The sequence below is a fragment of the Choristoneura fumiferana genome, chromosome 18 (genome assembly GCF_025370935.1).
Source record: "Choristoneura fumiferana chromosome 18, NRCan_CFum_1, whole genome shotgun sequence".
Lineage (NCBI taxonomy): Eukaryota > Metazoa > Arthropoda > Insecta > Lepidoptera > Tortricidae > Choristoneura > Choristoneura fumiferana.
This window is the reverse complement of record NC_133489.1, coordinates 7,017,918-7,042,496: the sequence shown is the minus strand read 5'-3', so window position 1 is coordinate 7,042,496 and position 24,579 is coordinate 7,017,918. Positions and strand designations below refer to the sequence as shown.

Sequence of the window (24,579 nt, the reverse complement as noted above, 5' to 3'; positions counted from 1 at the left end):
ACCATGCAACCAAACCAATGCATTGCCTCAACAATTTCCTGTACTTAGACTATGTGTATGAGGTTCCATTTCAACAAGAAGTATTTTATCAGCCGTTGACACTTCGTTAGGGGCTACCCAATGAACAAGAAAAATGGTAGCTGTAAAATAAAAGACTTTCACGAATGGCGCTTATGTAATTCCTTTAGCTTAGTATTTTTTTGGTATTTTAAATGGAGCTTTGACTGCATCTCCATTGATTGATATAAGAGATAAATTATTTTAGTTTAAAACCATTATTTAATTTACTATTAATGGAATCATCACACGTCGCATTTTAATCTTGATCTTTTACATCTGATTTCAATTTTCTAAAACTGGGAGCACTCTTAGAAAGTAAGCGTAATAATTTTAACTGTTATTTTATTATGCTATAACTTTTGAACACAATGATTTCACTCAGAATAAAATGAAATGTTTTATAAATCAAATGTTTATCTTTTTACTTTTTTTTTAAATTCTTCATGAAATTATAATAGCACCACATTTTTCTCGATTAGACGAGTGACCCTGAAATCTCATTGAACTAAGTTAAGATAGACCTTAGTATGAAATGTAACAAAATAGAAGTGTGTAATCATAATCAATTTTACTATAGACAGTACAGAAATGTGCCTAGAAATTATGCTTATCCATGTATTTTTATAGTGCAATACTGTGTGCGATTCGAAGCAGATTCAAGTACACTATCATTATAATTACTATAATATGCGTTGTGTTAATGATTTTAAGGAAATCAGTTATGTTGTCATCCGCCTGGATCATCTTCGAATCATAGTAATCACTTTTAGCATAAAGTTCGGCGTCTATGTCAAAATTGTAGAAAGACATCACGATGTGATAGAAATTAAACTTTTATACTCTACATTTTGCGTGTTTTCATATTTTTAATCCCCGAATATGTGAATGAACTTTACCGATGTGTCAGTTACAATGAGGTTTAGGACGCCAAGGGTCGAGGCTCCCACGCCTTCCTGCAATCAGGCTAGCCGGTGCAGAGTTACAGTGTCGAGACCGTCTGCCGGGGGCTTGCGCCTGTCGCACTCTACACTCGTGCGCAGCTCATTGGTCTCGACAATTTAATAAATGCCCGTCAGACGTTTGTAAACAAAACTCATTGTTTCGGCCCCAATCGGACAGTTTGACGATGGCGACTTGCCTTAGCGGGCGCGGATTGTGTCATCTCGCCGCCTCGCAGTGATTTCCGCCATGAAGTTTTGGAAGTGCAGCACTAAGAATGAAAGAAGAGCTGCCGCCATTGCAATTGGTGAGATCATTTTTGCAAATAACATTATCCAGCTTATTTTAAATATTAGCCTTTATCCATCGCTATGAGGTGATTAAAGAAACGTATTGTGCAAGCAGGAAAGTTATTGAATTAACCCAGTTTCGTAAGGTACTAAACGATTTCTGCTATTTGTCTTCATTATGGATTGCAAGGAACAAACAATTTAGTCGCGCAACTGGGCTATTTATTTGACGTAAGGACTCAATTCAATTCAATTTTTAGGAAAAATGTAGCTCCATCGATACTATCGATGATTCCGCCAATGTCGAGGTTGAAAAAGACTATCGGTTGGCCGTTGTACGGTAGCTTCGGTGTTCAGTACTCGGATGAGAACCTAAAATAAGACGTAAGGACTAGACGAGGACTTAGGTATTAAATTGAGATATATTGATTTGATTATTTTCCGTTATAGTTGAGGCGGCTCATAGTTTCAATTATGAATGGTCTTTGAAATTGATTAAACCATTGTTTATGGGGCGTAGTGTGTCATCTAATCGAATTGTCGTTGAATCCGGATCTGATGATTGGATCTTAAGGAAATCGAGGGAACTCTTCAAATATTGTAGGGATACCTATAGTAAATAGTCACAATTAGCAAGACCAATAAAAGAGTTAAGGGGTTTTATGAACTTAAATTATCTGGCTTAATCTTTTTAATTGTTATATTTAGACCCTTAGTTTTCATTTTTCATTGCACAATGTTTTTAAAATAAGTATTTGAGTAATACCTGCCTACATTTGCTTATACCCGACTGCGGTAAAGCCCAAAACTAGAGTTGTGTAACTTTGCAAGTAATTTTATATTTTTGCGAATATTTCTTAAAGACATTACGATCACGATTTTTAATTTGTCCCGGCTGTTGAACGCGCTATATTTCGCATTAGGAAATTATTTGTTTTAGTATCGATTATGAAAACATTTCCATAGTGACAATAGTGGTTATTCAATATTAGATACATAACAGAGATCAAGACTACTAGACTTGTTTTTTTTTCTTATTTACCTTTTCTTCTTTTTCATATCTACGCTACCTATTCGTTCATTAAGTTTTTCACCCAAAATTTCGTCCAAACATTGTATGTTAACTCAAGGATTGAGTTAAATGTAGGTTAGGTATCTATTAGATAACTAGATAGTTCAGCAACTTTAGAGCCGTCTACGTGAGAGCTAATTTCCCCGGTGCCCCGCTGGGCGCCGCATGAGCGCCGCGAGCATACCTAATATCAGTCCAACAGTAAAGGATATCTGTAGCATATCCATAAGGTTAGTGTCCTTCGTAGATTGGTAATGGCTGACGCCTGCAGCCTGATTGCTATGCGCGCTGCGACGTCCGCAACCGGCCTTTGTTCGCCGTTCGTATTGTCCTGTCCTCCCTTTCCGATTCCACTTTTTTTGCAAGCTTCTGTTTGCGTTTCATTTTAATTTCTCCGCGTGGACTATTTGATTGACCTGATTTAAAACGAAATCTTTTAGGGTTTCGTACCCGAGGATTGGAACTCTGTTACTGTCGCTTCGCCGTGTGTATGTCTGTCTGTCACAAGGCTGTATATCGATAACCATAGTAGATAAACAGCTAATTTACATATTATGTATATTTCTGTTGGTGTTACAACAAAAAAAAATCAAGAGTGGACACAAATACAATAAACGTATTGTATTCGTTCCATCTCTGTAACGTTTAAACAAGCAAATCTCAAAATAGGAATGATAAATAGATAATGGATATACCCCCTAAATATACTGCAAATCAACATAATAATAAAAACGGTCAAGCGTAAGTCGGTCTTAGCGAAAAAATTAAAACTTTGTATTTTGTCTGTCAGCACAGGACCGGTTTCTCATGCTCTAGCCTAGCTACTATTACCATAATCATTATATTATTTACATTGCAAGATGTCCGTTTCTGTTCTATACAACAAGTTCCAAATGCAGCTTGATTTTACTCATGTTTTGAAACCCGACGCAAAAAGAGGGGTGTTATAAGTTTGACCGCTTTGTGTGTCTGTCTGTGGCACCGTAACTCTTAAACGGGTAGACCGATTGGAATGCGGGTTTTTTATTTGAAAGCAGGGTTTCTAGCGATGGTTCTTAGACATATTTCATCAAAATCGGTTCAGCCATTTTTGAGACATTGAACTTTGAAGTGACAAAGACGCTGGTTTTCCAACTTTTTGTAAAGTTATTTCAGACATCGGATTATTTTGCATTCATCAGACTTAAGTAGCCCTGTCAAATAAAATATGGATAAATAAACACGACAGGATGAGACGTTTAAATTAATTTATTGAATCGGGTGAAGTACTTTCCAGTCAGCTCGGTACAATGGGTGCCTTCTTTATACAGTGCCACAAAAGCGAACCGATCAAACAATCGTGTATTTATTAGGAGCTAAGGAAACATTAAGTTACCATGTCGTACGACAATAGACGATTTTGATGACTAACAAGTAGCAAGGATCTTATGCATTCCTTCAAGTAGGTATGTATACCTACCTATCAATGGCGTTACACGTACACAGTAATTATTATACTTACTTTAATAATCATCATCATATCAGCCGTAGAAAGAAAGAAAGATTTATTTTGGCTCCATAAGTACCACCAGCTTACAATAATAAAATAGATAAGACTAAAACTAGCACTAAAACTAAGTTACTTGGTGACACAACAGGATACCAAAAAGGGTCTCCAGCATGGTGTTGCCGCACATTAGGTATGTGCAGTAACGCTGGTTTTCTGTGGAGCTCAAACGTTAAATATGTATGCGTAGGACGTCAACTGCTTGGAAGCAGCCTGCATACACCGTGAAGCTGTGGCTTTAACCAGGTTAATTTAATATTGGGTATTATTTAAATGTTTACCGATACGCTTGAGCCCGCAACATATTTGATTGAACGAAACCGTCATCAATCTTTAGTAAATTAAATTACAGCGTTGACTATCATTTTTTACCGCCTGACCTACGTGTCTAACGGACGGATACACACGTGCACGTAGGAGTACCCCGTGCTACTAGCCTAGACAGTCCAGTGTGTGTAAAGCGGTATGAGATAGCGTCTCTATTCTAGACGTGTAAAGGTCCGTTTATACCTACAGACATTGAGCATGCCAGACACGTGCCATGGCAGATAAAATAATATTAAATAAATTAAGTGTCTGTCGGCGTCTGCGCGGTCGTGTAACGATAGATATAAATACGTAAATGGACACTATAGAAGAACCTTAATTTTTCTGCCACGGCACGTGTCTGGCACGCTCAATGTCTGTAGATATAAACGGACCTTTAATTGTTAATTTTATATAGGATCACTAGCGTTTACCCGCGTCTTCGCACGCCTAAACTATGGGAGCTGGTAGTCGCAATAGGAATTCCGGGATTTTACAAAATTGCCCTGGGAATTTCTAAAATTTATATCGCGGTGTTCATTGAGATTGTGTTAAGAACAACTGTCCAAGTATCAAGATTTTATCCCTATGAAAATAATATCGTGGGAATATCGGAAAAAAAGGTATAGCCTATGTGTTATTCCAGACATCTAGCTACCTACATACCTAATTTCATAACTCCAAGCCCAGCGGTTGTTATTTCAAGATTTTATCCTTATCCCGTGGGAATATCGGGATAAAATGTATTCTGTTAGTTAACTTTACTAAAGTTAGTTAACTTTTTGCCTAATTTCATCCAAATCTGTCCAGCCGTTTCAGCGTGAAGAAGTAACAAACATACTCACTCACTAACTCATAAACTTTCGCATTTACAATATTAGTAGGATAAGAATGATTGGTTTCTTAAACATTAGGTACCGCTCTAGGTTATTGATAGAGTAGGATCTGTCAAGTTTTTAACTTTATTAATTTGGCCATTTGCTTCCGAAGTGGAAGCATTCACAGCTCTTCTCTTTCGGATGCTGCTCGCTGTCGTACGTACTTGTGGCTTTTAAGGTTAAATGCCCCATCCAGACTCTCCATGAAGCTACCTACACGAGGGAACGCGAGTGCGAGAGTGAGGGAGGACGGTGTGCTCGTGTCCCCTCGTCTTCCTTTGCCTATGCTTCGCTGTCGCTCCGCTTTGTGTCGGTTTTTCTGGCGCGAGTCAAAGGGGGAGGAAAGTGACGTGAAAGACGTAGTGGGCAACTGACAATAAATCGAGTGTGATTGGCTACCACTCCTACAGCGTCCACTCGCCAAGAGTCATGCCGAGAGCCTCTAGCAGGCGCTTCGCGAGAGTCTGGCTGAATCGGGCAAAATAACGTACCTATCTAGTTCTTTCTGTCTAAATACAATATACCTACCTATTTGTGAAATTCACTGTGTTCAATCTGAGAAAATATAGAGTTCTTCTTCTTCCATCACTTTCATATTCAACTTCCATCCACTACACTGATCCTGGCTCTAACTGTTAGAGCCTAACATAAATCCAATCAGAGCTCATTTCCTAGAGATACGGGTGCGAAGGTACGAGTGTGCATGGCGCAGCTATGCCTAAAAATAAAGCGAGCATGTAGACGAGAAACATTACGAAATTCCTAAACAAACCCGAAGCAAGCGCTGTCAGTCGTAATTCGTAACGCCTTGTAATGCGTTGTTTTTCTGCCTCTACTGTAAACGCGTGAACCCTTAAACATACCAACATTATTGCTCATTGTTTGCTTCTACTTAACAAATACCTAAGCGTAAAGATACAGTCACCAGCACCAATATCTGACACAACAAGCGTGCGTAAATATCTGATACGACTCTATTTCTAGCGCCGGAAGGACGTGTCAGATATTTTTGCACGCTCCGCTGTGGCAGATATTAATGCAGGTGACTGTACGTGCAGTTAGTACGATCGGTTCTCTAACTTACCAATGAATCCACTTTTTCATACTAGTTGCGTAGAAAAGTGGATACTTATGTTGGGGCACCGACTGTACGAATAGCGACGAGTACCTACTCGCTCATAGATTGCACTAGTTAGTTTTATATAGCGTCTGAATTTAACAAATAGGTGTCAGAATGTAGTTTTGCGAGAGACACTAAACTTAAGCTGCACATCATCTTCGACTTTGGAAGACTAATCACGATCGAAAAGGTTAAATCAGAGATGACATTCTTGAGAAGGTACTTTCTGAATTGCATTTGAATAGCATCAGCAGTTGCTACGCCACGGACATCGTGAAACTATAGAAGTTCCTTGTTGGACTACGGAACCTAAAAAACATTGGAAGCGGATTCCAATCCCTGGGATTCCGTATAACAAAAGATTTGTGTGAATGGGCTGATTAGTGAATAATAACAGATAGTCGCTCTTTTGCCTTGTCGTACAGAAGTGAAACCGTGATAGCGGAACGACTTCATATCATCATCATCACAGCCGTAGGACGTCCACTGTTGGACATAACGCAGCAGCGGCGTTAGGGTAGGGCGCGGTGGGGCGATAGATCAGGGCGCCAGACGCCTGAAGCCTGCGTATTCTAGAAAATTCCCAAAAGTTTCGGACGCCGATTAAATCTCGCCCGCAGGGCGCTGAAGTGCTAAAACTGGCTGTGTTTTCACTAAAGCAGCGTTTACACAACATACATCTGCGAGGATGTGAGCGGAGCGAGGCGAGGTAAACGAAGTGTTTCTATTCGCAACACATCCTCGCACATCTCTGGTGGAAAGGCTGCTTAACATAGGCCTCCCCCATAGGGTTCTCTATCGTTTGCCCGAATTTCATATGCCCGAATGTATCGTTTTCTAGAATTTTCATTTGCTATAAAGTAATTTATTTCTGAAATAGTAATTTCTTCAGGGTTGATTTTTTTTTTTTTGAAATGGCAAGTGAAATTCGGGCGAGTAAAGGCAAACGCCCCCATAGACCTCCAGTCGCTCCAGTCGCAGTCTGGTTAAAACCACGGGTTCACGATGGATGCAGGCCGCTGCCAACCGAAGCGACTGGAACAACTTCATATAAGTAATCTTAAATTGATGTGTGGATTAATTATACCTTACATTAGAATCCATAAGCTCTTCTCAACTGAAACTTGTGTTCCGCGACATCGAATGGGCTAGGCTAATGGTCAAATGATTAAAGTTTCGCTTGACATCAGTATTCCACGAAGTGACGTCACGGGTCAACTCGCTAACTTCAACGCGCTTCACCTTTGTAATTTTTTGTTTGATTGACAAAAGAAAATATACGTGTCCACTACGGACTAAATATGTTATTGTTATTATTATTTAATTTCATTTATTTATTTGCATTAAATGGCTCATTTTATTCGAACAAAACAAACAGAGACGGCATCACATTTATCCGTCAAATAAACTTGTAATAATAATATGTACATTTATTCATTGCATGGTGAAACAGGGGGTATATAAATGTGGTTAACAAAAGGTCTTATATGTGTCATAATTATTAACCAGATTAATTATTATTGATTATTTTTTTAATCCACCCAGATTAGATAACATGATATAGATATACTTACATGCCTCTTTCTCTCTCTGCCATCACAAGATACTGTGTCATAATAGTGACCTACTTATATACTGTTGGTCTAACTTTGATGGAGGCACCCGGAAACTTTGAAACTTGGACAATGCACCTCGCGGAACCTTGTCCTGGTTGCGAATTCAACACGATCAGGTTTCAGAATACGAAATACATTTCTACAGTCTTGACTTCGTTCGTTCTTTGTTTTGACGACCGGATGGCCACTTGGTTAGAGAACCTGACTACGAAGCTCGAGGTCCCGGGTTCGATTCCCGGCCGGGCTGATATTTGTATGAACAATATGAATGTTTGTTCTCGGGTCGTGGATGTTTAAAATATGTATTTATCTATATAAGTACGTTTATCCGTTGCCTAGTACCCATAACAAGCTTTGCTTAGTTTGGGACTAGGTCAATCAATTGGTGTCAAGTGTCCCATGATAGTTAGTTATTATTACAGTATCGATCTAGTAACTTATAGACCCATCACCACCACAGCACTACGTTGACGAGTGTGTGATTTGTGTGTGTTCTTACAGTGTGAACGTGAAGAAGCTGCATGAACACATATTTGTTGCGTTTTAGTACCTTGTTGAACAATCTACTATTATAAACGAGTATTCAGTTGGATAATAGGTTCGTCGTAGTCACGACATGGAATTGTTGAGCGACTACTCGTAATTTGGTCATGTAATGTTAATCGGGTTTTAATGTTAATGACGATATTTACTACGAGTATGTATTACTGGGCTAAAATTATGTACAGGGGTAGGTACCTAGCTTAAGGTTCCCTTATTGTAAATGTATAAGAAGTAAGGTTTTACAGTTTAAAATTTGCTCGTTGGTGTATTTTTCCCAATTCGGTTCGTTATCCACTGCCTATGTATACTCAGGAACACAAGTATTGGCCCCCTTTACATAGAAAATTACCTATTACTGCATACATTTGAGGGCCAGTTTTCTTGCCGCTTAGTATAGTTTTTGTTGCATGCTACTAAATTCATCAACGCTATGAGCATTGATCACCATTATCATATCAATCCGTTCACGTTTATGACGTAATACGAGCATTGCAAATTGTGAGCATTTCTTTTTTTATTAGTTTTCTACCCAAATAATGCTAGCCAACCCTATAACTAAGGCTCCCTGTCCGTCCATCTATTACCGGGTTATATTATTTTAACCGTACCTACCTATTACCTGCTATTGTTGTTAGTGTTGTTTCTATACATTTGACAAATCAGTTTTTCGGGTAGTGCGTAGCAGCAGCCGTGAGTCGGTTGCTAAGGGCTACGGATTACATGTCGAGCTAAACTCGATTTCGTGAGTTATCCGGGTTAATATTTGTGGCATTTCTAAAAATAATGCTAGGTCCGTCCATATATTACCTAACCGTACCTACCTATTACCTACGGTGCCTGGATACAGTAGATACCAACTTACTTGAATTTATCACAAAGTGTAGGTAGTCTACTGTTGCTAAATCAACAAAAATAGTTTTCAAAATAATTTCTTGTAAGTATATTTAATAACATCAAAATTTAATTAGGGAAGTAAATAACATAAATAACAAGTATATTTTTCATTGCTTTATTTTTATGAATGTAGAGTCGTTATTCACATAAATAAATATCACGGGATAATTCACACCAATAATAATTGGCCTAGTTTCAAAGTAAGCTTAGCAAAGCTTGTGTTATCACATGATTATATAGATTGCTTATCCTTTTTCATTGCACCTACGTAATAAAGTTTTTTGCCTTTTTTGTAGTTGGTAGATCTATCATGCATTTCTATTCACCAATTTCAATTAAAGAAACAAAAAGAAACGAGCAGTGACCCCGCGAAGGTAACATCTATTCTATTCACTATTCACTAGTTTCACCGCCTCTACAAGGAAGTTCACACAGCCAGCAACTCAGTTGTTGTGACGTAGAGCGTATTATCAAAACATCTCTAATCTGTGTCCATTTCGTCACATGAAGATTACATCACATCTCACGCATCGCATTCAGTGTGTTCACTTGTTCGTATGTAGGCCGGCGCGGCGGGAGCATTCCCACTGCGGAAGGACGCTCGCTCAGTCCGCGTTCCGTTGTCATCGAAGATCGCCCGATCCGCGCCGCTGCCTCCGGCGTTTGAATAACCACGAAATCATTCAGTCATTAAGTGTCATTCGTTCAGTTCGGAAATTAAAATTGTGAATGCTGACAGCAAACAAACAAGTGACATGCGAATACGGTTCGAAGTGCCAAACAAGTTGGAAATAACTTTCGGTGGAGGTGCACAGTTGTTTTATTTTTGTGATTGCATTTAGCTATTTAAATGCAGCGTTGCCGTCTATGCAGTGTACAAATTTCAGCTCTTATTAGTTGGGAATTATTGGTTCCGTTTGTTTGCTAATTGACGCTGTTGATCATTTTTGAAATGTTTATCTCCGAAATCAAATCTACTAAATGTAAATTATCATCATGATCTTCTAGCGCATCATTCTTATTAGATAGATGATCTTTATTTGCCATGACAAGCGATTCATACTTAATTCAGCATGTGCTATTGCTGTTGATATTCTGTCAGTAGTTGACGCACTCAGTCACATACAATTTTTACTCAAAGTTACATAATTTAAGGTTCATTACAGATTTACCCTTTGCTTATGCTGCTTGCCCCCTCAAAAATACATATAGGCTAATCTCGTATTATGTTGTGATAAGTAGTTAGGTACCAATGTGTGGTTATAACCACTCTCATACGTACTGTAATCCTATTTGCACATATACTCAGGTTCTAACGTCGCTACCGTAAAACTAATATACATGTACACAATCAATTCCCTTTGTGAGCGTTGCCACTTACTGCCACACTTAGAGAAGTCAGTTGTGTAAAATCGTAAAGGAATGAAACTCTGAGAGTCTGTATAAAAACTGGCAGTAAAATTTACCATAAATAAATACTGACTCTGTAAAATAACTACTTATAACTCTATGCCAACATTAGCTATTCATTACATTACTACGATAACACGCCGAGTGCCTTTGTCAATCTCTTCTTAAATTTTACATTTTAAATTCACTTTGCTTACATCAACGTAGGAGCACTTTGGATTCAACAAACTTAATTAACCCAGCAAACCTTTAGGCTTTGCAAACAAAATCTGCGCTCAGTATTACTAAATGAAAAATCCCATTTAATTTTGGCTGGCTTGACTGTTTTTACAAGCTTTTATTTAACTTGCAATGTATTATTTGTATGTATGTGCGGGTCAAATCTTGTAAGTTGAATTTGACCCATTTCCAGTGGTCGGATTGACTTGAAATTTGGCATACTTATGTAAATCTGGTAACAATACAATAATCTTGGCAGTGACATCATGGTGGTCCGACCAGGATCGTTTCTGCAGGACGGTTGAGTTAGAAAATAAGGGCTCCGAGGCCGTATTGCCTAACGTTTCTGACGCTCGCGATTGCAATCAAATGACAGATTTTGTATGCAGCACAGAATGCCAGCATGCCAGAACAGAAACGTTAGGCAATACGGCCTTTGGTCAGATAAATCTAAAAGTGCCTGAAATACGTCAGAACCCACAGGCGAGCTGCCGCGATCTATCCACATTCCAACTTTTTACTTAAACTGGACTTCGAGGAAAGAGGCCGTGATTGACAGACAGACGTAAGATTGATCTCATAAAAAGTACGCCTTGTATGAAACACCAACGGAACCAATAAGTAGAACACTTGTAGCTACTTGTATGCTGTCTTACTTATCGACCCCGAATTCTCCTAGGGGCCCGCAAACCTCTCGCGAAGGGTCCGTATGTATACTTACTCTTTAGTATAGAGTCTATATTGACCTTGATGAGGCCCACCTGTAGCGCATAATCTGTCCAAGTGGCCCCTGTTCCTAATAAGTCTGTCTATCCCTGGTATAGTGATAAATACGTTAAATATGAAAGAAAAAAGAATGAATGTGCGTACTTTATTTATGGGGTCCATGCCAATAATAGAATCTCTTTGGGGTTCGGCATTGAAAAAAGTTGGGAAACTTTGAAACTTAAAAATGTGGCAACACTGGCACATCTAATTCCTATATTGTCTAGACTGTGTCGTAGGGTCATTAATTTAACAGCAACTTATTATTCGTGTTTTGAATAAGTTTGCGTCAGCAAGGTCGGGGAACAATGCAGGCGCGGGCGCACCATCACGCCCGTACCTGCAAGGTCAAAAATACCCGTGTAATGTAAAAACACTTAGGTACACTTCCACAATAATGAATGTAAATAAGATGATGACGCCACTTTATTCGTAAACATCACACAACTAAAGGAAAAAATTAAAGCAATTTCGCTCAATTTTTTTTAATTTCTCTTTCATCTGTTTTTTCTCGAACTTAATTTTTTTATGCTGAAATAATTCAAAATTTGAATTTCAATATCATTGAGTTTGATTTGCAGCCGCACTTCAGTTCAATTATTTTCTGAAATAATGTTTAATTTCTTGTAGCAAAAGGAGAAATGGCCGATTATACTTTTTTTACTTCTTAAGACAATTTAATGAAACCCTTTTAGCGTAGGTTAGGTATCTTTAAAAAAGTAGGAGAAAGCTAATTAGCTCTCCGTTGAAACAACGGTTGCTACCAACCCGACAACCCAAAGGACCGCGCTCGATTCATATATGGACATGCAGCCAAGTCCACTGGGTCCACATTCACAGGAATGCTGTTTGTCGCGATTCGTTTTAAATCTAGATAATGGAGAAGGTGCCTTGATATGTTTTAACCATTTTTTGCATTCTACTCTGTTGAATAGAGCAGTGGCAAAGCGTCCATAGAACCCTGTTCCCACCGGCTTGCCCAATATTTACAAAATAGAACAACAAGATTATACAGAATTTATGAAAGATGTAAGCGATCTTTGCTTCGGCTTTACCGTGGAAATATCTGACGCCACTCCACCGATAGAGATATTACAAGCTCTGGGTTAAGGATAGCATATCGTATTTCATAATAGGGTTTAGTCTTTTATCTGTCTTGTAAGACGCGTCAAATTCTAACACCTCTCTTTTTGCGACGATGGTTAAAAATATAATCATTTTGTTAATTAAGTAGTAGAGTTCGTGAATTTTTACGATGTCAAGTGATACGGTCTAATTGCAATCTTCAATTGAACGTAAATGTACTTGATATGCATATGTCTACCTACGTATCTCTTAATGTCTTATCTTAACTACGTTCCTCTCTCCCTTTTTCTTGTAGACCGCTTTCAAAGTTTTACTGTATTCGGTAGAAGCCTGCTGCTATATTTCTACTATTTCCCCAAAATTCCTAAAACCCCTATTTTTTTCCACGTCTACGTGGACCCCTGTCTGGTCTACCGTGGACCCTTCAGGGTCCACCTGGACAACTTTGGGAACCTCTGCTCTAAACTGACTTCAAGAAAATTCCCTACCTCGCAAAAAAGTAGGTATACATAAATCTAAAAGGAGTGAGAGTCACTAACATTATACGCAAACTTCATGTGTGAATAACAAACGAGTAAGGTATAAAACCCAGGTGCATAATTTGTAGTTTTAACATTTCCTGTTATTTTTCTTACGCACAATCAATCAACTATATCATCATTGGCATCATGCAATTTTTTTCAATGTGTTAAGGTTTTCACTTATTGCGCAAAATCAGCAGGGCTACTACGAAACTCGAAGTTCGTATCGTACCGTCCCGCTCGCTCTCGTATTAAATAGTATAAGTGTCAGAGGGACGGAGTTTCGAGTTTCGTAGTAGCCCTGCAGGATTTGTTCATATTCATGAATATATAGTTCCTCGCATTTGGCTTATTTAAATAGTCTTTCGTAATGAGCAATTATGCATGCCTAGGCATGTCTGATATACGCGATATTGTGGGTGATTTGTAAATTCGTAAATCAAATTTCTTCATCGTGAACATTGACATCAACACGCTTTTTACATTTGGCACCATTTAGTCCTTTAAAGTTAGTGATAATTTTATTATTGCAGCCTTGATGACTGAAGCAAAATTTAAATAAATTCATTATTTAGCAATAATTTAAATATTTTTAGAAAAGTGTGCAAAAATATCTGACACGTCCTACCGGCCCTAGAAATAGAGTCATCAGATATTTATGCACCCTTTGTTGTGTCAGATATTGGTGCAGGTGACTGTACAAACAAACACGACATGTGTTCACTTCGTATTCCACAGTTGAAAGTTTTTATCCGATCATATATTATTCACACTATGACACTAAGTGAGCGCCGAGTCTCAACCGATTGTTTCCACTCCTGATTGTTTTTTACAATGATAAATAAAATATGTAAGAATTCTCACAATCTACAAGTATGTTAGACGGTAAATATTTTCGTTAGATCTAGCGTAGCTGCTTTTGTTTTTAACGTGACTAACATGATTTCCGCGATTCAAAGCACGCCGCTGTGTCGCTTGCTGCATAGTCCATTGATTAGGCTTAATTAATTGCTTTTTAATTGCTTTTGCACCTAAATGAAGACATATTATCTTGAGAATGTCTAGATCAGACGCCAGGCATCAGTTCCAGTCTGGTTGGCCGCGGCCCGGTTCCTCGATATCGGAACTAAACGATTAGAGTATTTGCTTAATTTCAAGTGGTACAATTTGTAACAGAGTGTATTTTTCACCCCCGACGCAAAAAGAGGGGTGTTAAAAGTTTGACCGTTATATGTGTCTGTGTTTGTGTGTGTCTGTCTGTCTGTGGCACCGTAGCTCTTAAACGGGTAGACCGATTAGAATGCGTTTTTTTTAATTGAATGCAGGTTTTCTAGCGATGGTTCTTAGACATTTTTTTATCAAAATCGGTTCAGCCCTTTTTGAGATATTGAACTTTGAAGTGACAAAGTCGGGGTTTTCCAACTTTTTGTTGGTTAGGTTATTCTTATTTGGACATTCAGTGCAATAAGATTAGCATTGCGAATCTGCGGTAATGATAGTTTCCCCTTCTCTCTAAAACTTAGGTACTTATGAGAACGATTATAAGTTTAAATAAATACTTTTTCCCGCTACACTGTTTATTGTAATCGCTTTAGCATTTCTCGCTTTCACCTAATGTTGAATTGGATTCCAGTATTGAAAGTGATTTCGTCTACTGTTTTATAAGTATTTTCGAATTTGCAAAGTTACCTACATGATAAATAACAAACAATGAGGGCTGTCGTTGTTTGTCTCACTAGATGGCGCACTGTTGCGTGAGGTTTTTAAGTATGGCTTTCAACGTCTGTTATTACGGGCGTGAAAACAAAGTTTAGATTAAAATCATATTTTTAATACACCTTAAAACCGTACCATAAAAATATCGAGTATGCCACAGTGTTGCATAGTCCCCGTTTTGTTCGGAAAAAAGGGAGGACAAGTTTCCGAAAGACAAAACTGTCTCAAAACACAGAGATTCATTGCCCCGGAACGCATAATTGGCATAATTAATTTCAGATATTACAAAATATTCACAAAATTATTCTAATCCCTACTAATCCATACTAATATTATAAATGCGAAAGTAACTCTGTCTGTCTGTCTGTCTGTCTGTCTGTTACGCTTTCACGCAAAAACCGCTGAACCGATTTGGATGAAATTTGGTACAGAGATAGAATAGACTTTGGGAAAGAACATAGGCTATATTTTATCACGAAAAAGAGGCTTTAAGGGGTTGAAATAGGGGGTGAAAGTTTATATGGTGGAAGTTCGTCGCTGTCGAAAATAAAACCATGAAACTTAGCATTTAGACACTTAATAAGAAATAAGTCGTTATTTTTTTGAGCTTTTTTGAAAATTCGACCTGTGAGGGGATGAAAAAGGGGATGAAAGTTCATATGGAAGGTCGTCATTATCGAAGATAAATCGATGAATCTTTATTAAACTTGCCATTTCGGCATGCCGATATGCACGTGATTAAGAGATAAATAGACATTATTCGTGCGTTTTTTTAAATTCTTCCTGTGAGGGGGTGAAATAGGGGATGAAAGTTTATATGGAAGATCGTCATTATCGAAGATAAATCGATGGTTCTTTATGAAACTTGGCATTTGGGCACGCGATAATAGATAAATAGATATATTTTCGCGCCTTTTTTTAATTCTTCCTGTGTGGGGGTGAAATAGGGGATGAAAGTTTATACGAAGGTCGACTTTGTCGAAGATAAATCGATTGTTCTTAATGAAACTTGGCATTTGGGCACTTTGAAAAATAAATAGATATTCGTTTCGTTTAAGGGTTTTTGAAAATTTTACCTGCGAGGGGATGATAAAATGTGGCTACCCGCAAAATATTTGTTTTAGCAAAGAATGGAAGAACAAAAAAAATTTGTTTAGATATAAAGCAATGTATAAAAATAGGTTATTTTCAGTAAACCGTAGAAGTTTCTATGTGCTATTATTGGCAGAATAGGTACCCTAAATAAATTAAATACTTTCCAAAGTTACTATTCCACGCGGACGAAGTCGCGGGCAAAAGCTAGTATTATAAATGCGAAAGTAACTCTGTCTGTCTGTCTGTCTGTCTATCTGTTACGCTTTCACGTCGAAACCGCTGAACCGATTTAGATGAAATTCGGTATAGAGATTGTTTACGTCCCGGGGAAAGACATAGGATAGTTTTTGTCCCGGAAAATAGCATAGTTCCGGCGGGATAGTAAAAACCGATTTCTACGCGAACGGAGTCGCAAGTAACGACTAGTGTGTAAATAATAAATTTAAAAGTAAAACTATCACAGTTTATTGGCTTTACACATGCCAATGAGTAATATGAGTATTGAATATTAGACGGAACCTTTTTTTAGGGTAGGTACCTCCCATAGACGTAAAGTGGGGGGTTATTTTTTCCACTAAACCTATATTGCGGAGTATCGTTGGATAGGTCTTTTAAATTAAACCATTGTGGGGTTGCTAAGTAAATTTTTCTAGTCAGTTATCTGTTTGAGAAATATTCAACTTTAAAGGCAAATTTTCGAATTCGAGCGTCCCCCCTCCCCCCACCCCTCTAAAATATAAAACTGTTGGGTGGAAAAATTTAAAAAATTCAAAATGGTAGTAAATATGTCAAATTTACAAGGAAAATTAAAGCGGCTAAGATTGCTTGAGAATTATTAGTAGTTTAAGAGTAAATAGCAGCCTAAGGTATTTAATGTATCTTAGTAGGTATCTTGTAAAACCCATAAAATGCAATAAATTAATTATGAATTATGTACCTAAACTTGGAAGATTCAGTACACAATACGAAATCTTTAGAAAAATATTATTTGATTTTTTCGTAATGGCTACGCAACCCAATCCTGGGCGTGTACGACACGCTCTTGGCCGGTTTTTTTCAGTATGGCATTGTGCCTCCTACCTATGGAACTGAACTTTTCACGTGTTAGCCTGGCTCACACTTAGCCGATTTTTTTTACTCTGGATAGAGCAAGGTTATCTTATCACAAGATAAATTGGGATAAAGTTAGATACCAAGCTAAATTTTGGTTTCCGTAGAATAAGCCTACTTTATAGAATTGCGGTAAGGCATACCAAATTATTGAAGACCAATATTCTTTGGTACCTATCACCTACCTTGAATAGAGTCGTGCGAAAATTCTTTTCTGGTGCATTGAGCAGCATTTCACGTGTGACTAGTGGAGCCAGCGTACGGCCAATTGAATAGATATCAGAATCATCTCGTTTTGGCCCTCGATTTATCTCATTGATTGTTGGGAAGCAAACGATAACGATTTCCAATTGCCTGACATTTCAGACCGCCAGTTGCGGTTCAGCGCGCACTTTGTGGTGTTATATTGTGTTGTGGGCCGGCTTAAAGCTGAAATTGAACCTTATATCGTGTGATTATCGTGTTCACGCATGTAGTGAAAAGGTCGTATGTTAAAGGGTGATGACGGAGTGCGATAGCGTCAGTGTCGCCGTAGTGAACGGCGCTTGCTGCCGCGTGCGCAGAAGGATGCAGTGTTTTGGATTCCGCGGTAATTGTACCCGTTAATTCAGATATAATAGCTGATTTATAACGTACTTCCTCTTAGATCAAAATAGTTATTCGCGTCGCGTTGTTTTCTATTATCCCAATTGCGTGTTGAGGGCCCATGACGCGGCAACCATTTCACTCGGAGCGGCCGGACCGTGAAATTGATTTGTCACTTATTTTTATTGTTCGTAAAGTTCCCAAGTTGAACATGAAGGCGTTACACGCAGCGGTAACGTCTTGATCTGAGATGAGCAGTCGGACCGACAACGCTCGCAGCGGCGCACGCGCCGACGTCGCGGATGTGTCGCCTGAAGTACCGTCTCAAACTCGCACAGATGAGATTGACTTTGTTTTTTATCAAGAATCCGAGATTAGGCAAGTTTTTGCAGTTTTTACTAAGAATCATTGTGATTGCGGTTTTTGCGGAGTGTTTTTGTTTATACGTAATGTTTATCACTCAGTGTTAGAAATCTTACTCAGGAATTTAAACTGCTACTTGCTTCTTGTTTACATTAGTGAGCAAAACGTTTATTCATTATTTATTACCTATTTACGTTAAGTGCCCCAGTAACCCGGCGCCGGCGTGACAGCGCAATTTATGGGGCAGCGTAATTTTGCAAATTTCGCAATCTTCCGCCAAAAAAGTCAAGGGCGAGCCTAATCTAACTTTAACAACTTTCCTCCGGGCCACAAATAAAGTCAGCGATATTATGTAAAACACCCACCCTTTTTTGCTGTAAGAAGAAATCCAGCTATCCAAAAACAATGGAAAAATAAATTTAAATAGGTGTCCAAGAGCCGTACCTACCATCCACCGGCATCTCAATTATGACGAAACATCAATTCGTTTAATCCGGATAAGCATTTCAGCACAAAAAATCCTGTGTTATTATCAAAATCCCACTGCCAACGAATGTTATATTTAGATTGCAACATTCCGATACATGCCGATAGAAAACACTTTTATTATGCTGTGTACATTTCATTTCAACGAGATCGCTCTGTGTATAAACCGTTAGGACTTTGAAATTGGTTCACCGATAAATTGCAGCGCGGTAATTGGATTGATTAACGAAATGTTTACTTAATTTTAAATGCGCTCGCAGTACTTGAATTGCGCCTTTCTCCAAACTATAACAGGTTTGGAGTAGATACTTACTAAGTACTTTTTTGCAAACGTGCTACTTGCGATGTAAGTTGAACTATAGCATGGATTTTTGTGTGGTTTAAAAAAAAACTTACTAAGCAGTATTCGTTCGGAAAGGGAAATGCTTACTTTGCCCTAACGCCACACATTTATACGACCTATCTCAACAAAGTGTTCCAAGGGACTCTGAAACAGACATAAAAGATCGTTTCGTTGGGATGAGGTCAGGCGCTCGTTGCATGCCAATAGGGGACAAGTAAGGATCCACTTAAGAAAACCACAGAGCCCAGAACCCACGATACTGCGGTCTGCGGCACTTTGGAATGTCGCCTGAAAAACATTCATTGTCTATATACCACTTAATTAGAATAATTTATACCGTCACGATTAACAAAAGTATATTGATACGCAAATGTTTCTCACCAGATGCTGTTATTCAATGACTCATTTTCGACACGTGTGTCACTGATTTTTAAACAATGTTAGTATGCCGTTCAACTGTCAACTACATAAAAAGAGCATTCAATTAAATTATTTCTTTTAATTAACCTTTTTCCACGCTTCTTCATGTCATAATTGCGCGATGGTTAACAAGATATCCAATAGATATCCTGCGTCCATTTTCCCTAGTGCTATATAGAGCACCGCATACAATTACGGAAGTACTATCCAGGTTATACTACCTAGATAACAATGTGCTAGAGCGTAAAATAACAATGTCAGATGCCTACAACGTTGAACCTTGCCTATGTAATTTATACGACCGTCTCCAGTACCTAACTGTATGCCCAGTATGCACGTGTTGAGTTCCGTAGATAAACGGTGTAGGTAGTACAATGTATTATTACCTAAAGACAATTAAAATCACGTATCTGCTGCGACCTTGTCAGCCCTTTGTCGTGGTTATGTAATTGGTAACGCTCGGTTAAGCCGGGTAAATAATCGGAATACTCAAGATGACATTGCTAACTGTGGAACCATTCCGTGACACTGTGATGTAACAATAACAAGACGTAGATACTATCTGTATGATGAGAGATAAGATTTTGAACTCGATCGTATGCTCACTGAAGTTAATGTAGGGTGAGAAAATTAATAAAATCAGGGGAAATACCTAATTCGTGTAGTTGTGAAAAGTGGTACAGTTAAACCTTGCGATGAACATACTAAAAGTCCTCAAGGGAGTGGGGTGTGCTGAGGGTGTGAGGGGGGTTGAAGGTACCTTTTCTCAGATTTTTGCTCATATTATTATTTAGAATATTGGTGCGAGTAGGGTTATGATTACTTCAGACAAAAGTTTCTATATAAAATTTCCTATTAATGAGTAAAGGGTTAAATTAGATTAGCTAGGTTTTTAAAACATAAATGCGTAGATGATGAAATGAATGGAATTGATTGGTCCAATTAAAAAGAAAACATTTTAACAGCTGGAAGGCTTGTGGAGTTTAATCGCCAAACGATTTAACTGCGTAAGTGTTATAACTAGTGCTATTACTATGGTATTAAGTTAAAGTTGGCAACTATTGGGACAGTGACGAGCACTCGTACCTACCAGTCTAATGTTTTAACCCCGCAAAGCGAGCTGTTGTGTTTGGGGCATATAATGCGTAACAACAAGTATGGTCTGCTTCAGCTTTAATAAGCTGCGGCCTTGTATCTTCCCCTGGATAATTTCATGGGAAGATACAAGGCCGCAGACCACCTGGCCGTAGACGTACCTCCTGGTTAAGAAACCTTAGAGACTGGTTCGGAATGAGTACCAGATCCCTCTTTCGAGCGGCAGTCTCTAAGGTAAGGATAGCCCTAATGATCGCCGACCTCCGATAGGAGAGGGCACTGGAAGAAGAAGCGAGACTTTAAATTGAAAACGATCATGCATGTTACAAAACAGTATCGGAATTACTTTCTATTACAGTTTTTTCTAATTCGAACTTTCTCAATCTTTTGGGTGTTCAAACTAAAAAATCACTCCCAGATCGCGAAAAATTAGGTATCAAAACAGAATTTCTAATTACATTTTCCGTTTGATCATATCGTGTTACGGTGAAAGCGGAAAGTCGAAATTCTAAACCTTACGCGTGAAAGCTTGTAGTGCTGACATGCACTCTTCAAGTGTCGGGGTACTTCAAGTCCCTATTGGCTGTGCTCACCTACGAGACAGGTTAATGCCTTGTTGTGCTCAAGTCAGGGAAGCCTCGTCTTAACCTCATTGTGGACGAACGGACGCGGCGTGAACTGAAATTTCATACCGTCGGTAGTGTAGTAAAATTAGTTCAGGCGTTCGTGTTTGTTTTGGTATCTTGGCTTCTTAATAACGTTGGTAATTACACCAAATGTGAAGATCTGTGGGATTATGAAGATCGCGTGGATGAAGATTTATGAATAGACGTGAATCGCCTCAGCACCATACCGCAGATCATTATCAAATCGTTTGTTTTATTTATGTAGACGGTCTCTTTTCTTAATCTCGGCTCCAAACGTGACTCCTCATCTCCTCAGCACCATGCCGCAGCATCATTATCAAATCGTTTGTCATACATAACGTTTATTATATAATATAAGAATACGTAGAAGCAGTTTTCAGGAGTTTTGAAACGACAAAATACAAATTAGAATTTATGAAAATTGCGTAATTCGTGGGTAGATAAGAAATCCGTTTTACGCTTACGAATCGCAATGGATGATATAAAAACGAGTGAAAATTGCGAAAGTTTCTTTTAACTCGAACACATGATCGCACACTAACGACCAGCTAAATTGTTTGACCACCATCCAATGTCTTGACCTTTACAAGTGAATTACTGGTCGATGAACTCCGGTAACAGGGCAATTGGCAGAGTAGGCGCATCCATCAGTCGCACAGTTGTGAGGTGCCATGGATATAATGATTAATCTTACTATTGCTTGTCTTAAAGCAGGTCCGATCTGTGGTATGCGAGAGAGTCTAAGAAGTCTAAGGATTTGATTAAATTGCTGATTTAAATATGATGTTTCGAAGGGCGGTACTAATTAGCTGGCTATTACTAGTAATTAGGTGTATAATAAACGTATTGATTCAACGGTTCTATTCGAAAGATCAATGTTACTCCACTCCGTCCACCCGAAGCATAAATTAATAAAAAAAAAATTAACCGACTACAAAAAACCATGAAAATAGTTTTCTACCAGTCTGAAGTCGGTCGGTGCCTCAGCACGAGCCAGCAGGAGTGATTGAAGCCCAATATAAAGTGCGTAGGTGAGGTAGATGACTATAGGTCCACTCCTGCTGGCTCGTGCTGCGGCACCGACCGACTTCAGACTGGTAGAAAATTATTTTCATGTTTTTTGGTAGTCGGTTCAATTTTCAATTCAATTTCAGTTCAACGCGGGAATGCTGCCTGCGTGATGGGCACCATGCCAAGAGGCCCACCTCTTTTTTAATTAAAGTTTTAGTTTTTGTTGTTTTAATTTAGTAGTAGTTTTAGTCCTATGGATATTTTGTATTTTATTATATGTAATTAAAATTTTTTGTTATAATTTTTTTTTCACGCTTTTTAGTGTAAATAATCTAAGATACAATAGTTTAACATCAACTGCTAGTCACCTTATACAAAAGATTGCTTTTTCCGATGCAGAGAGTTTCTTTATTGAGGAGTATGGTGGGTGCTTCACCACCCATTCCATTTCACCATATGCATTACGAGGAGCATAAATTGCTTAGCAACTGTGTTAAAGTAATTGAAATTCAACCCGTGAAATACTTGTTATTGAGTAGTAACTCCGATGGTCAACTGTGGTCTTCATCATCAGTTCCACTTCACCAAATGATGATTTTCAAGAGCAAATGCACGAGTTACTACTAAATATATCAAAATTACCATAGGTGTCCCTTCAACATTTGAAGAGTTCCCTCGATTTCCTTAGGATCCAATCATCAGATCCTAATTTGGTGCTTATGGGACCTAATTGAAGGCATTTCTAGACGAAAGCAAAAAAAAAATTGAAGTCGGTTCATAAATGACGGAGTTCTGAGGTAACAAACATTAAAAAAAAAGAAACAACCGAATAGATAACCTCCTTTTTTTGAAGTCGGTTGAAAATAGACTCTACATCTGCAGTGACTGTGCAGCGTGCAGCGTAATAAAACTGTCACTAAGATTGGTTTTTTGGAATCTTTTTGTATTTTTTATTTCAATTCCAAATTTTTTGCTACTTTTACGGTCATCCCGTAAAACCTATATCGAAAATACAAACTGAAATATAGATGCTCAGAAAAACCAGAAAAATAAGACCAGCGCTGGGAATCGAACCCAGGTTCTTCCCAGCGCTGGTCTTATTTTTCTGGTTTTTCTGAGCATCTATATTTCAGTTTGTATTTTCGATATAAAACTGTCACTGCTTTCGTTTTTGTTAACTTAAGCTTTATGTTCTTTTAGGTAGTCTAAACTTTTCAATGAGACTAACTAAATGTGAAATTGAGAACATAAAGTCTTAAATAATTCTGAATAATGTTAAGTTCGCCTTTGTACATCTCTTCCTCTTGTTAACTGTAATTTTTATATGTTTTATGTACAAAGATAGAGTTACAATACAATACAAATACAATACAATAATGTATAACTACGTACTACAAAAGCAAGTTATGACACGGAATGGAAAAACGTGTAAGAATCCACAACACGATATTAAATTGTCTATTATTGTCACTGTTGCAATAATTTCCAAGCATAAAGGCAGATGTACACTGATTCAGTAGGCAGTAGTATATCTAGGTATTATATTGATGAATCCCAAAAATGCATTAAATGTGAAATTTATTCTATCCATAAAGCATCAGAATGTTCTATTAAACACATCGCTATAGGTATTCTGTTTCGTCGCTATTAATACTTTTTTTTATCAATGCTTATATATCTTATCTTAAACTAATATTATTTAACAAAAATAAGGTAAGCAACATTACCAAATCGTTAAATTTTTCCATAGATTATTAAAATGTTATCTAAGGACTGAAAAATCTGCCATTATAGTTTGACTAATTAGCAGCGACATTTTCACGGTTGGATTTAATTCGGTTTACTTTACAGAAAACTTGAAACTTTGGGGCACTTCACCCCGCATTCCACCCTCTTTACAAGGTATGCATTCGAATTTCAGAGGGCCGTTTCCGCATTTCAAATAGCTTTCAGCAACACCTGTCCAATTTCCATTCGTACATTCAGTAAAATCTGATTACGAATGAGCACTACAAAAATTCCAATCGCAGCAATAATATACATGTGTATTACGCATAATTTGTTTTTTACAGCTACTTGAAACACGCAGATGTCTATTATATGTAGAATTAACTATTCCGTTCCCACTCGGTGTAATTTCAAACGCATTGTCTCGGTATTTTTGTAATTAATGTGGCCGGAAAAATTATGCGACTTGAATAAACGGATGTTAAACTGCTTTTTTTAGACTGCTTTTGACAAATCTTAATGGATTATGAACATAAATAAGTATTTCGATCTGTCAAGAACCTCTTCATATTTAGGCAGCATTAATATTGAAGAAAGATGCAAAGATTACTTAATGAATGACCACATAAATGCGCAAATTAATCCAAAACTTAGCTTAAATGTCATTCAAATAGACTGACTAAACACTACAAACCAATAACACATTTAGCAGGCT

General features: G+C 38.0%; 1 protein-coding gene across 12 annotated transcripts in view; it reads left to right on the top strand.

Moving 5' to 3' along the window:
- LOC141438111 (guanine nucleotide exchange factor DBS-like) overlaps positions 1-24,579 on the top strand; it is a 116,665-nt gene that overhangs the window by 18,525 nt on the left and 73,561 nt on the right. For 2 of the 12 annotated variants that reach the window (XM_074101796.1, XM_074101795.1), the window contains exon 1: positions 9,821-10,071. The exons of 4 other annotated variants lie outside the window; for them this stretch is intronic. In XM_074101796.1, the coding sequence (XP_073957897.1) occupies positions 10,020-10,071 (52 nt within the window). In that variant the 5' untranslated portion in view covers positions 9,821-10,019. Of the gene's footprint in view, positions 1-1,146; positions 1,307-9,820; positions 10,072-17,616; positions 17,776-17,885; positions 18,150-24,579 lie in introns of those variants that run through there. 6 more of the 12 variants (XM_074101790.1, XM_074101789.1, XM_074101792.1 and 3 more) reach the window with 4 other exon arrangements.